The 13,876-nt window shown below is 47.5% G+C and overlaps 1 protein-coding gene across 4 annotated transcripts in view; it reads right to left on the bottom strand.

Moving 5' to 3' along the window:
* The window catches only part of FBXL6 (F-box and leucine rich repeat protein 6), a 236,357-nt gene that overhangs the window by 25,806 nt on the left and 196,675 nt on the right, over positions 1-13,876 (bottom strand). For all 4 annotated transcript variants that reach the window (XM_063921065.1, XM_063921066.1, XM_063921067.1 and 1 more), the window contains exons 8-9: positions 8,744-8,975; positions 6,634-6,874 (exon numbers count right to left, since the gene is read on the bottom strand). In XM_063921065.1, the coding sequence (XP_063777135.1) occupies positions 6,634-6,874; positions 8,744-8,975 (473 nt within the window). The remainder of the gene's footprint in view (positions 1-6,633; positions 6,875-8,743; positions 8,976-13,876) is intronic.

Genomic DNA, 13,876 nt, shown 5'->3' with positions numbered 1-13,876 from the left:
ACTCACTGTGTACGGTACTCAGTGTGTACTTAGTGTGTAAGGTACTCAGTGTTAGTTACCCAGTGTGTACAGTACTCAGTGTGCACTGTGTGTTAGTTACTCAGTGTGTAAGGTACTCAGTGTAAATGGTACTCAGTGTTTAAGGTATTCAGTGTGCACTTAGTGTGTAAGGTACTCAGTGTGCACTCAGTGTTAAAGGTATTTAGTGTGCACTCAGTGTGTAAGGTACTCAGTGTGCACTCAGTGTTTAAGGTATTCAGTGTGCACTCAGTGTGAAAGGTCCTCAGTGTGTTAGGTCCTCAGTGTGCAAGGTACTCAGTATGGTACTCAGTGTGTAAGGTACTCAATGTGCACTTAGTGTGTATGGTACTCAGTGTGTACTCAGTGTGTAAGGTACTCAGTGTGCACTCAGTGTTTAAGGTTTTCAGTGTGCACTCAGTGTGAAAGGTCCTCAGTGTGTTAGGTCCTCAGCGTGTACGGTCCTCAGTGTGCAAGGTACTCAGTATGGTACTCAGAGTGTTAGTTACTCAGTGTGTAAGGTACTCAGTGTGCAAGGTACTCAATGTGCACTCAGTGTGTTAGTTACTCAGTGTGTAAGGTACTAAATGTGCACTTAGGGGTACATTTACTAACATTCGTAATTTCCGAAAATAGGTCAAAGTTCAATCACGAATGACATCGACAGTGTAAAACTGCAACTTTTTGAATTTATTACGATGGATTTACTAAGCTGTCGTATTCGTGTTTTTCTTTTCTTCCGATGTCGATGTCATTCGTTTTTTTTTTACCTAATTTTACGGCAGTGATTAGCAAAACACTGCCTTTTTTTTTTTACAATCAATCTCGGCCGGATCTGTGTGATCCGTGCTGGGGTTCTTTTTTTTTTTTTTTTTTAATTAAACAATGTAAAATCCCCAAAAAAAATGCGTGGGGTCCCCCCTCCTAAGCATAACCAGCCTCGGGCTCTTTGAGCCGATCCTGGTTGCAGAAATATGGGGAAAAAAATGACAGGGGTTCCCCCATATTTAAGCAACCAGCATCGGGCTCTGCGCCTGGTCCTGGTCCCAAAAATACGGGGGACAAAAAGAGTAGGGGTCCCCCGTATTTTTAAAACCAGCACCGGGCTCCACTAGCTGGACAGATAATGCCACAGCCGGGGGTCACTTTTATATAGTGCCCTGCGGCCGTGGCATCAAAAATCCAACTAGTCACCCCTGGCCGGGGTACCCTGGGGGAGTGGGGACCCCTTCAATCAAGGGGTCCCCCCCCCCCAGCCACCCAAGGGCCAGGGGTGAAGCCCGAGGCTGTCCCCCCCCATCCAATGGGCTGCGGATGGGAGGGCTGATAGCCTTTGTTGTAAAATAAAAGATATTGTTTTTAGTAGCAGTACTACAAGTCCCAGCAAGCCTCCCCCGCATGCTGGTACTTGGAGAACCACAAGTACCAGCATGCGGCGGAAAAACGGGCCCGCTGGTACCTGTAGTACTACCACTAAAAAAATACCCAAAAAAACACAAGACACACACACCGTGAAAGTATAATTTTATTACATACATACACACATACATACATACTTACCTTATGTTCTCACGCAGGTCGGTCCTCTTCTCCAGTAGAATCCAAGGGCTACCTGTTGAAGAAATTCTACTCACCAGATCCATGGGTCCAGGCTCCTCGGCAAATCCAGGGATAATCCACGTACTTGAATAAAACAAAAAAACGGTTGCCCGACCACGAACTGAAAGGTGACCCATGTTTGCACATGGGTCACCTTCCCACGAATGCCAGAAACCCACTTTGCCTTCTGGCTAAGTGGGTTTCTTCAGCCAATCAGGGAGTGCCACGTTGTGGCACCCTCCTGATCAGCTGTGTGCTCCTGTCCTCACTGACAGGCAGCACACGGCAGTGTTACAATGTAGCGCCTATGCGCTACATTGTAACCAATGATGGGAACTTTCTGCTCAGCGGTGACGTCACTTTAGGTCAACCGCAGGGCAGAAAGTTCCCATCATTGGTTACAATGTAGCGCATAGGCGCTACATTGTAACACTGCCGTGTGCTGCCTGTCAGTGAAGACAGGAGCACACAGCTGATCAGGAGAGTGCTACAACGTGGCACTCCCTGATTGGCTGAAGAAACCCACTTAGCCAGAAGGCAAAGTGGGTTTCTGGCATTCGTGGGAAGGTGACCCATGTGCAAACATGGGTCACCTTTCAGTTCGTGGTCGGGCAACCGTTTTTTTGTTTTATTCAAGTACGTGGATTATCCCTGGATTTGCCGAGGAGCCTGGACCACTGGATCTGGTGAGTAGAATTTATTCAACAGGTACCCCTTGGATTCTACTGGAGAAGAGGACCGACCTGCGTGGGAACATAAGGTAAGTATGTATGTATGTGTGTATGTATGTAATAAAATTATACTTTCACGGTGTGTGTGTCTTGTGTTTTTTTGGGTATTTTTTTAGTGGTAGTACTACAGGTACCAGCGGGCCCGTTTTTCCGCCGCATGCTGGTACTTGTGGTTCTCCAAGTACCAGCATGCGGGGGAGGCTTGCTGGGACTTGTAGTACTGCTACTAAAAACAATATCTTTTATTTTACAACAAAGGCTATCAGCCCTCCCATCCGCAGCCCATTGGATGGGGGGGGACAGCCTCGGGCTTCACCCCTGGCCCTTGGGTGGCTGGGGGGGGGGGGACCCCTTGATTGAAGGGGTTCCCACTCCCCCAGGGTACCCCGGCCAGGGGTGACTAGTTGGATTTTTGATGCCACGGCCGCAGGGCACTATATAAAAGTGACCCCCGGCTGTGGCATTATCTGTCCAGCTAGTGGAGCCCGGTGCTGGTTTTAAAAATACGGGGGACCCCTACTCTTTTTGTCCCCCGTATTTTTGGGACCAGGACCAGGCGCAGAGCCCGATGCTGGTTGCTTAAATATGGGGGAACCCCTGTCATTTTTTTCACCATATTTCTGCAACCAGGATCGGCTCAAAGAGCCCGAGGCTGGTTATGCTTAGGAGGGGGGACCCCACGCAATTTTGTTTTAAAAAATAAGCACTTTCCCACCCCTTCCCACTGATATACATGCACGGATCTCATGGATCCGTGCATGCCTATCCAAACACGAATAAAAAAAAAAGTTCTGTTTTTTTTTAGCACTTTTTTACGAGTTGAAATTTTTCACGGCAGTGTTTGTTCTTTTTTTGCTTTGCACTTCTTAGTAAATGACCGAGATTCATACTTAAACAGCCGCGTTTTGACCGATGGTGTATTCATTCGTAATTTTTTACCTGAACTTGCAAAAAATTACGAATGCCCTCATCACTGCCGTGATTAGTGTTTAGTAAATGACCGAGATTAACCGAGATGACACTTTGAAGAAAAAACGGCATCTCGGTCAAAATCGGGAGCTTAGTAAATATACCCCTTAGTGTGTATGATACTAAGTGTGCACTCAGTGTGTAAGGTACTCAGTGTGCACTCAGTGTGTATGGTACTCCGCGTGTAAGGTACTCAGTGTGTTAGTTACTCAGTGTGTAATGTAGTCAGTGTGTAAGGTACTAAGTGTGCACGGTACTAAGTGTGCACTCAGTGTGTATGGTACTCCGCGTGTCAGGTACTCAGTGTGTAATCCAGTCAGTGTGTAATGTACTCAGTGTGCACTCAGTGTGTACGGTACTCAGTGTGTAATGTAGTCAGTGTGTATGGTACTCAGTGTGTAAGGTACTCAGTGTGTATGGTACTCAGTGTGTATGGTATTCAGTGTGTAAGGTACTCAGTGTGTAAGGTACTCAGTGTGCACTCAGTGTGTATGGTACTCAGTGTGTATACTACTCAGTGTGTAATGTACTCAGTGTGTAAGGTACTCAATGTGCACTCAGTGTGTAAGGTACTCAGTGTGTAAAGAACTCAGTGTGCACTCAGTGTGTAAGCTTCTCAATGTGTAAGGTACTCAATGTGCACTCAGTGTGTATGGTACTCAGTGTGTAGAGTACTCAGTGTGTAAGGTACTCAGTGTGTATGGTACTCAGTGTGTATACTACTCAGTGTGTAAGGTACTCAATGTGCACTCAGTGTGTATGGTACTCAGTGTGTAGAGTACTCAGTGTGTAAGGTACTCAGTGTGCACTCAGTGTGTATGGTACTCAGTGTGTATACTACTCAGTGTGTAATGTACTCAGTGTGTAAGGTACTCAATGTGCACTCAGTGTGTAAGGTACTCCGTGTGTAAAGAACTCAGTGTGCACTCAGTGTGTAAGCTTCTCATGTGTAAGGTACTCAGTGTGCACTCAGTGTGTATGGTACTCAGTGTGTATACTACTCAGTGTGTAAGGTACTCAATGTGCACTCAGTGTGTATGGTACTCAGTGTGTAGAGTACTCAGTGTGTAAGGTACTCAGTGTGCACGGTACTCAGTGTGTATACTACTCAGTGTGTAAGGTACTCAATGTGCACTCAGTGTGTATGGTACTCAGTGTGTAGAGTACTCAGTGTGTAAGGTACTCAGTGTGTAAGGTACTCAGTGTGTATACTACTCAGTGTGTAAGGTACTCAATGTGCACTCAGTGTGTTTGGTACTCAGTGTGTAAGGTACTCAGTGTGCACTCAGTGTGTATGGTACTCAGTGTGTATACTACTCAGTGTGTAAGGAACTCAGTGTGTAAGGAACTCAGTGTGTAAGGAACTCAGTGTGTAAGGAACTCAGTGTGTAAGGAACTCAGTGTGCACTCAGTGTGTATAGTACTCAGTGTGTAAGGTACTCAGTGTGTAATGTACTCAGTGTGTAAGGTACTCAGTGTATAAAGAACTCAGTGTGCACTCGGTGTGTAAGCTTCTCAATGTGTAAGGTACTCAGTGTGCACTCAGTGTGTATGGTACTCAGTGTGTATACTACTCAGTGTGTAAGGTACTCAATGTGCACTCAGTGTGTATGGTACTCAGTGTGTAGAGTACTCAGTGTGTAAGGTACTCAGTGTGCACTCAGTGTGTATGGTACTCAGTGTGTATACTACTCAGTGTGTAAGGTACTCAATGTGCACTCAGTGTGTTTGGTACTCAGTGTGTATAGTACTCAGTGTGTAAGGTACTCAGTGTGCACTCAGTGTGTATGGTACTCAGTGTGTATACTACTCAGTGTGTAAGGTACTCAATGTGCACTCAGTGTGTTTGGTACTCAGTGTGTATAGTACTCAGTGTGTAAGGTACTCAGTGTGCACTCAGTGTGTATGGTACTCAGTGTGTATACTACTCAGTGTGTAAGGAACTCAGTGTGCACTCAGTGTGTAAGCTTCTCAATGTGTAAGGAACTCAGTGTGCACTCAGTGTGTATAGTACTCAGTGTGTAAGGTACTCAGTGTGTAAGGTACTCAGTGTGTAAGGTACTCAGTGTGTATGGTACTCAGTGTGTATACTACTCAGTGTGTAATGTACTCAGTGTGTAAGGTACTCAGTGTGCACTCAGTGTGTATGGTACTCAGTGTGTAGAGTACTCAGTGTGTAAGGTACTCAGTGTGCACTCAGTGTGTATGGTACTCAGTGTGTATACTACTCAGTGTGTAAGGTACTCAATGTGCACTCAGTGTGTTTGGTACTCAGTGTGTATAGTACTCAGTGTGTAAGGTACTCAGTGTGCACTCAGTGTGTATGGTACTCAGTGTGTATACTACTCAGTGTGTAAGGTACTCAATGTGCACTCAGTGTGTTTGGTACTCAGTGTGTATAGTACTCAGTGTGTAAGGTACTCAGTGTGCACTCAGTGTGTATGGTACTCAGTGTGTATACTACTCAGTGTGTAAGGAACTCAGTGTGCACTCAGTGTGTAAGCTTCTCAATGTGTAAGGAACTCAGTGTGCACTCAGTGTGTATAGTACTCAGTGTGTAAGGTACTCAGTGTGTAAGGTACTCAGTGTGCACTCAGTGTGTATGGTACTCAGTGTGTATACTACTCAGTGTGTAATGTACTCAGTGTGTAAGGTACTCAGTGTGCACTCAGTGTGTATGGTACTCAGTGTGTATACTACTCAGTGTGTAATGTACTCAGTGTGTAAGGTACTCAATGTGCACTCAGTGTGTAAGGTACTCAGTGTGTAAAGAACTCAGTGTGCAAGCTTCTCAATGTGTAAGGTACTCAGTGTGCACTCAGTGTGTATGGTACTCAGTGTGTATACTACTCAGTGTGTAAGGTACTCAATGTGCACTCAGTGTGTATGGTACTCAGTGTGTAGAGTACTCAGTGTGTAAGGTACTCAGTGTGCACTCAGTGTGTATGGTACTCAGTGTGTAATGTACTCAGTGTGTAAGGTACTCAATGTGCACTCAGTGTGTTTGGTACTCAGTGTGTATAGTACTCAGTGTGTAAGGTACTCAGTGTGCACTCAGTGTGCACTCAGTGTGTATGGTACTCAGTGTGTATACTACTCAGTGTGTAAGGAACTCAGTGTGCACTCAGTGTGTAAGCTTCTCATTGTGTAAGGAACTCAGTGTGCACTCAGTGTGTAAGGTACTCAGTGTGTAAGGAACTCAGTGTGTAAGGAACTCAGTGTGTAAGGAACTCAGTGTGTAAGCTTCTTAATGTGTAAGGAACTCAGTGTGCACTCAGTGTGTAATGTGTGATGCTGCAGGTCAACATATACTCACTTGACTGAAAGCACCGTGACCTTCGTTCCAGCGAGGTTGAGAGACTGCAGTGTGTCATTGGCTCCTCCTCTTGCGAGAATGTCTAGCGCCTGTGTCAGGTCCTTCTCACTGTACGACTGTGCTGTCAGGTCTAGTTCCTGCAGACTGTGCTGCCATCGTCTGGTCATCAAGTAACACCCGGAAACAGGCATTACAGAATTCATGGTGCTACAGTACATGCCCAAGTACAGACGTTCAATATCTGAGAGGGGGTAAAGGACAGAAGATTACCTAGGGCAGTGTCCCAGCGGGGAGACCCCAGAGGGGCAGACATGGAAGGGACATTAGAGAGAAGATGGGGGTAGCATGGGCAGAGATAAGGCAGTGTACCAGCACGGTGATCAGGGGAGACTGGGGGCTGTGCTGCGGGGGAAAATGTAACCGGGCGCTGCTGCCATACAGGACATGTGTACTATGTAGACGGAAGTGCAGACAATGGAAGGAATAGGTACATATTCATACAGACGTTTCGCCTGCACAGAGCACAGGATGCGTGTACCGTGTAGATGGAATAGCAGGGTACTGAGGAATGGGTACACATACATACAGACGTTTCCCCTGCACAGAGCACAGGATGCGTGTACAGTGTAGATGGAATAGCAGGGTACTGAGGAATGGGTACACATACATACAGACGTTTCGCCTGCACAGAGCACAGGATACGTGCACCGTGTAGATGGAATAGCAGGGTACTGAGGAATGGGTACACATACATACAGATGTTTTGCCTGCACAGAGCACAGGATACGTGTACCGTGTAGATGGAATAGCAGGGTACTGAGGAATGGGTACACATACATACAGACGTTTCGCCTACACAGAGCACAGGATACGTGTACCGTGTAGATGGAATAGCAGGGTACTGAGGAATGGGTACACATACATACAGACGTTTCCCCTGCACAGAGCACAGGATGCATGTACCGTGTAGATGGAATAGCAAAGTACTGAGGAATAGGTACACATACATACAGACGTTTTGCCTGCACAGAGCACAGGATACGTGTACCGTGTAGATGGAATAGCAGGGTACTCTGGGGTATGGGTACACATACATACATACGTTTCCCCTGCACAGAGCACAGGATACGTGTACCGTGTAGATGGAATAGCAGGTACTCTGAGGAATGGGTACACATACAGACGTTTCGCCTGCACAGAGCACAGGATGCGTGTACAGTGTAAATGGAATAGCAGGGTACTCTGAGGAATGGGTACACATACATGCAGACGTTTCCCCTGCACAGAGCACCGCACATAGGAATGCCGCAGTAATGACGGCTGATCTCACTAGCAGGTGAATAGATGTGGAGTGGACGGATAGATGAGGCAAAGTCTGGAGATAGGCAGATACATACCAGCATGCAGGGTGGCCTCTAAATCAGGCCCTGTTTGGCAGTGTCGGCTGACAGAGCGGAATGGGACACTGAGCAGAACAAACATGCAGGGAGCTGCTAGGGTGACCCAACGTATAGGTAACTAATGTGAGCATGGCAATATTTAACCTATGTTTTCCCGCTGCTGGGTAAGTGGACGATCTGCACAGACCGTCACCCGGCTACGGGGAAGGGGCAGAATTGGGAAACAGGGATGGCAGGAGGACATCAGTGATTACTCTATGGGCTACTGCTGGTTCTATAGGGAGAAGCGATGAGAACTCCTTTCTCCAGCAAGAATGCCAAAGACAGGGATTATCACTACATGATACAGAGAACCCTCAGTGACTCTGACACTTAGCATTAGATTTACTAAATAGGAAAAGTGGAGATGTTGCTCACAGCAACCAAGTAGATTCTGGCTGCCATTTATCTGGTGCTCTTGATAACATGATAGCTAGAAGCTGATTGGTACATCTACCCCTTAGCGCTCAGTCTTATGGGGGCAGGCACCTTTCATTGCATCAGCTGCTGTATCTCAGGACAGAGCCAGAACGGTGTCACCTGGCTCATAGAACGCGGGGTACGGATATGGGCAACAAGTTCCGCTTATAGACTGCAGAGATGAAAGGAGACTAACTGGAGAAAGTGCTATGTGTAGGTGTGCGTGTTACATACATCTACAGCATTCTCACCGGTACATGGGAAGTCACAGATCCCGGCAGGTGTCAGCCTGTAACAGCCCCGGACATCCAGCACTCTCAGGTTGGTGGAATCTCTCAGCAGTCTCTTACAGATGTCGTCACTGGTGTAGGAGTACGTGGAGTTGGCCAGACACAACTCCTGCAGATCTTTAAATCCCGGGAGCTCAGGTGAGCTGCGAGAGACAGTCCTGGGAATCCAGTGCAAGTTCATAATCCTCATTACCTGCGGAGAAATTATGAAGAGTTATGGTAGACTTCCCTTCGTTAACTCTCTTTCTGCGAAGTACATAGGGTTCACAGGGAAACATCGGGGTGCAGCGGTGGATGAGACATCCGGGCACCAGTTAAAGCTTAAGCTGCTGTCCCAGGATGCATAGCATCACTCCTCTATAACCCCGCCTCCAGTCACTGGTATTTCAGTTTTGGTAACAGGTCGAATGCAGCAAGCAGGAAGGAGAGAATTAAGATGTTAGGAACATAAGAACACATTCTCACTGACAGGAGAAGTAACCAGCGGTCAATGCCATACAAACCCAGAGAGGCAAGGCATGTCAGGGTGGGAGCCCTGCGGAACCTATGTACTTTGAGAAAACTGGATTTATGGTAAGAATTTACCATTGTTAAATCTCTTTCTGCAAGGTACACTGGGTTCCACAGGGAATAACATCGGGGTGTAGAGTAGGATCTTGATCTGAGGCATCAACAGGTTAAAAGCTTTGACTGTTTCTAGAATGCATAGTGCCGCCTCCTCTGTAACCCCGCCTCCGTGCACAGGAGCTAAGTTTTTGTTAACCATTCCAATGCAGTAGGAGGTAAAAGAGACGGCAATCGTTAGTAGCCACATATACTACAGGAGAAAGTCTCAGCGGCTAATGCCATACAAACCCAAAGAAGCTAAGTGCGTCAGGGTGGGCGCTCTGTGGGCAGGAGTGACACCGGAGGAAACACGTAGGGCAGCCGAAAGTTCCATGGAATTGCCAGTGCGTCCACGAATGCTGCTTGAGGATCCCTTGTCCTTGCTCCGAAGACCGGAACCTTGTGATTGTGTCGAGATGCCATCAGATCCACATCTGGGAGGACCAACCTGTCCAATAGGAGTTGAAATACTTTTGGATGGAGGCTCCACTCTCCGGCGTATATGTCCTGACGACTGAGGAAGTCCGCTTCCCAGTTTAGGACCCCCGGAATGAACACTGCCGATATGGCTGGCAAATGGCGTTCCGCCCAATGAAGAATCCGTGATACTTCCCTCATTGCCATGCGGCTTCTAGTGCTGCCTTGATGATTGATGTACGCCACCATGGTGGAGTTGTCTGACTGTACTTGAACAGGTATGTTCCGTATCAAATGCTGGGCCAGGTTCAGTGCATTGAACACCGCCCGCAGTTCCAGAATGTTTATCGGGAGAGACTCCTCCTTGGTCCACCAACCCTGAAGGGAGTGTTGCTCCAACACCGCGCCCCAACCTCTCAGACTGGCATCCGTTGTCAGAAGGACCCAGTTGGAGATCCAGAAGGGACAACCCCTGCTCAATCGTTTTTCCTGAAGCCACCAGCTCAGTGACAGACGGACCTCCGGAGACAAGACTGAGGCAGGCCGTCCCACTTGTCAATAATCAATTTCTGTAGATGGCAGGAATGGAATTGAGCGCACTCCACCATGTCGAAAGTCGACACCATGAGACCTAGCACTTGCATCGCCGAATGTCTCAACACTTGCGGACGAGATAGGCATTGAATCCTGTCCTGAAGTTTCTGGACCTTCTCCTGAGAGAAGAACAACCGCTGGTTGTGAGTGTCCAACAACGCCCCCAGGTGCACCATGCTCTGAGCAGGGACCAGAGAGGATTTCTTCCAGTTGATGAGCCACCCGAGGGCTCACAGAACCTGGAGCGTCAGATCCAGATGACGTAGGAGAATTTCTGGGGAATATGCCATGATCAACAAGTCGTCCAGATACGGGAGAATTCTGACACCTTTACGGCGGAGTACAGTCATCATTACCGCCATGACCTTGGTGAAGACTCGCGGAGCCGTGGTCAAACCAAAAGATAACGTCTGAAATTGGTAATGGAGGTTGCCACCCAAAGACCTCAGGTACTGCTGATGTGACACTGCAATAGGAATATGCAGGTTGTTAGGTTCCTGGTGCTCAGAACAAGGGAGATGTTCATGAAGTGAGTCCAGAGCACCAGGACGTAACGCTGGGAAAGGGGAATGGAAAGGGAATAGCCCCTGGCGCCCTAACTCTGTTGTCTCACCCGTGCTGTCAGAAATCCCTTGCGAGACTATGGTTTCTTGAGCCCTTGGCAGCCGCGTTTGAAGGGCGGATTATGTCTGCCCAACTCCGATGCCCCCCGGTCTTAGTGAGAGACAAAGGGAAATCCGAGACAGGATGATAACAAGAGGCCCTCTAACTAAGCAAACAGGCCAGGGGCTACAAGCTAACTAAAAACCTAAAGTATGTGCGGAGAAACCGCCAAAGGAAAATAACAACAAAGGAAATGCTGATCACACGCCGACACAATACCTTTGTGTACCGGCGGTGACAGCATAAGCAGAACCCTCTGCAAAACACCAGGGATAGAAACAATAATGAAATACAGCGGCCTAGGCCAACGGACGCGGGAGAGCCGCTACTCACGGAACCGGTACGAATACTGGCAAACGGACAGGAACCCTCAATGATGCCGACACACACTCTCAGAACTGGAGGACAGGCAGAATCCCAAACGACAGACCGGTGGACACCAGGAAACCAGGAACTTGACCAGGGATAGGCAAAGCCACTGGACCTCAGGGCAGGAACGCCTCACAGCAGGACACGGGAACAGACACAGGAATCGACACAGGGACTGACACAGGAATCAACACAGGAAGCAGCTAGTCAGACACTGCTATACAGGAGCTCAGGGACTGGCAGGAACCAGGTCAGACTTCAAGCAGACTGAAAACCAAGAAATATCACCAGCATCTGTGAATTGCAGTCAGCCAGCATATAACAGAGAGGCCTAATTAATAATCCCATGCAGCTGCCCTGTTGCATGATTCCAAACTGACAAGATGCAATTAGCAGCCAGGTGAGGCTGAACACATGGGAACAAGCTGCAATTACACAGACTCACCAGCGGCAGCAGACAAGAGTATTCTAAAACAGAGCAACAGGAAATCCTGGCATGCAAGACAACTTTATAAACATAAAATAGGAATGAACCACTACCTGTGGTTCATAACAGTATCCCCTCCTTAAGGGTGAGCTCCGAGCACCCCATGACACCCACGGGGAACATAAACAGAAGTATAACATAAAATACAGAACAAAACTGAAAAACAGGAATGAGCCACAGCCGTGGCTCATAACACAGGTAAGCATCCTGTATGTCCAGGGAGACCATATAATCCCCGGGCTCCAATGCCAGAACAATAGAGGGAGGCGTTTCCATACGAAACTTGGAGACTCTCACATATTTGTTCAAGGACTTGAGGTTGAGAATGGGCCGAGACGACCCGTTCGGTTTTGGGACAAGGAACAGCGGTGAATAGTATCCCTTGCCCAGGGATGGCTTGCTGTAGGATAGCCCTTTCTGCCAGTAAAGCTGGCAAGCCTGATTTGAAGAATCGGTGAGGCGGGAGTTCTTGAAACTCCAGTCTGTTCCCCTGGGACACAATATCCTGTATCCAGGCCAGACGACACCCAGACGTGGCTGAAACGTCTAAATCTCGCACCCACCAGCCCGTTTTCCAGGCTGTGCGGTCCACCGTCATGCTGAGGATTTTGAGGAACCAGAAGCAGGCTTCTGGTCCGGGAAACCTGCAGGTGCAGGCTTTTTGGATTTTGCCTGACCACCTCTAAAGAAGGTGGTAGAATGCTTGGACTTTTTTGTCTTTGCTGATCGAAAGGACTGCGATGTTGATGAAGGGGTTTCTTCGTAGAAGGAGCAGCTGAGGGAAGAAAGGTTGACTTACCCGCAGTTGCCGTGGAAATCCATGCATCCGTTTCCCCAAATAGAGCCTGACCTGTGAAGGGTAGGTTCTCCACACTTCTCCTGGATTCTGCGTCTGCAGACCATTGGCGTAGCCAGAGTCCCCTGCGTGCTGAGACAGCCATGGAAGATATCCTTGCATTCAGAGTACCCAGGTCCTTCATGGACTCCACCATGAAACCCGCAGAATCCTATATGTTACGTAAAAACAGTTCAATGTTCCATTGTATCTAAATCCTCTAGTAACGTGCCTGAGCACTTTACTATGGCGTTAGAAATCCATGCACAGGCAATAGTGGGCCTTAACGCCACTCCTTAAGCAGTGTACATGGATTTGAGCGTAGTGTCAATCTTATGATCAGCCGGTTCTTTTAACGTGGTAGACCCAGGGACAGGTAAAACCACCTTTTTAGACAGTCTTGAGACAGATGCGTCAACTATGAGTTGGTTTCCCATTTTTTCCTATCCTCCTCAGGTTAGGAAAAAGCAACCAGAACCCATTTTGGGATCTGGAATTTTATCTCCGGGGTTTCCCAGGACTTTTCAAATATAGCGTTTAATTCTTTAGATGCAGGGTGTCAGGATTCTGTAACTTTGTCTGTACCCGGAGGGGGCACTAGTGGGTCAGTGTAGGAGTGATAGAGGAAACAGGAAGACTGACGAAAAGTTCCGCGCATGTGCGTTTGATATTTATTATCACCCAGGGATAACGGATGACAGGAACAATGAATAATAACTTAATCCGATAAATGAATATTTCAAAAGTCACTGGTAACAAATGAGCAATGAAGATGAACTTGTAACTTGATATAAATGATAAGGCAATAATGAAATCAGATGCAGCAAACGAAACTCCGATATATAACAAATAGCAATCAAAGCACACAGTCTCTGTAGAAGCACACGTCTTTAAGCCAAGCAAGGCCCTAGCAGGAGACAGTTCTAACACAGCAAGTTGTTAAGTGCTGAATGCAATGCACAATGCTAGATGCTGGTAATCAGGTGCACAGGCTGAGTAATGGAAGAACACCTGAAGAAAGTCTCTTACTGCAAGTTGTTGTGGCAAACTGTGGCTGGAGTTCATAGCAAACTGAAGACTGAAGAAGGACAACAAGGAAACCACTAGAAACAGGAACCAGGAG

The sequence above is a fragment of the Pseudophryne corroboree genome, chromosome 5 (genome assembly GCF_028390025.1).
Source record: "Pseudophryne corroboree isolate aPseCor3 chromosome 5, aPseCor3.hap2, whole genome shotgun sequence".
Lineage (NCBI taxonomy): Eukaryota > Metazoa > Chordata > Amphibia > Anura > Myobatrachidae > Pseudophryne > Pseudophryne corroboree.
This window is presented reverse-complemented; position numbering and strand designations above follow the sequence as displayed.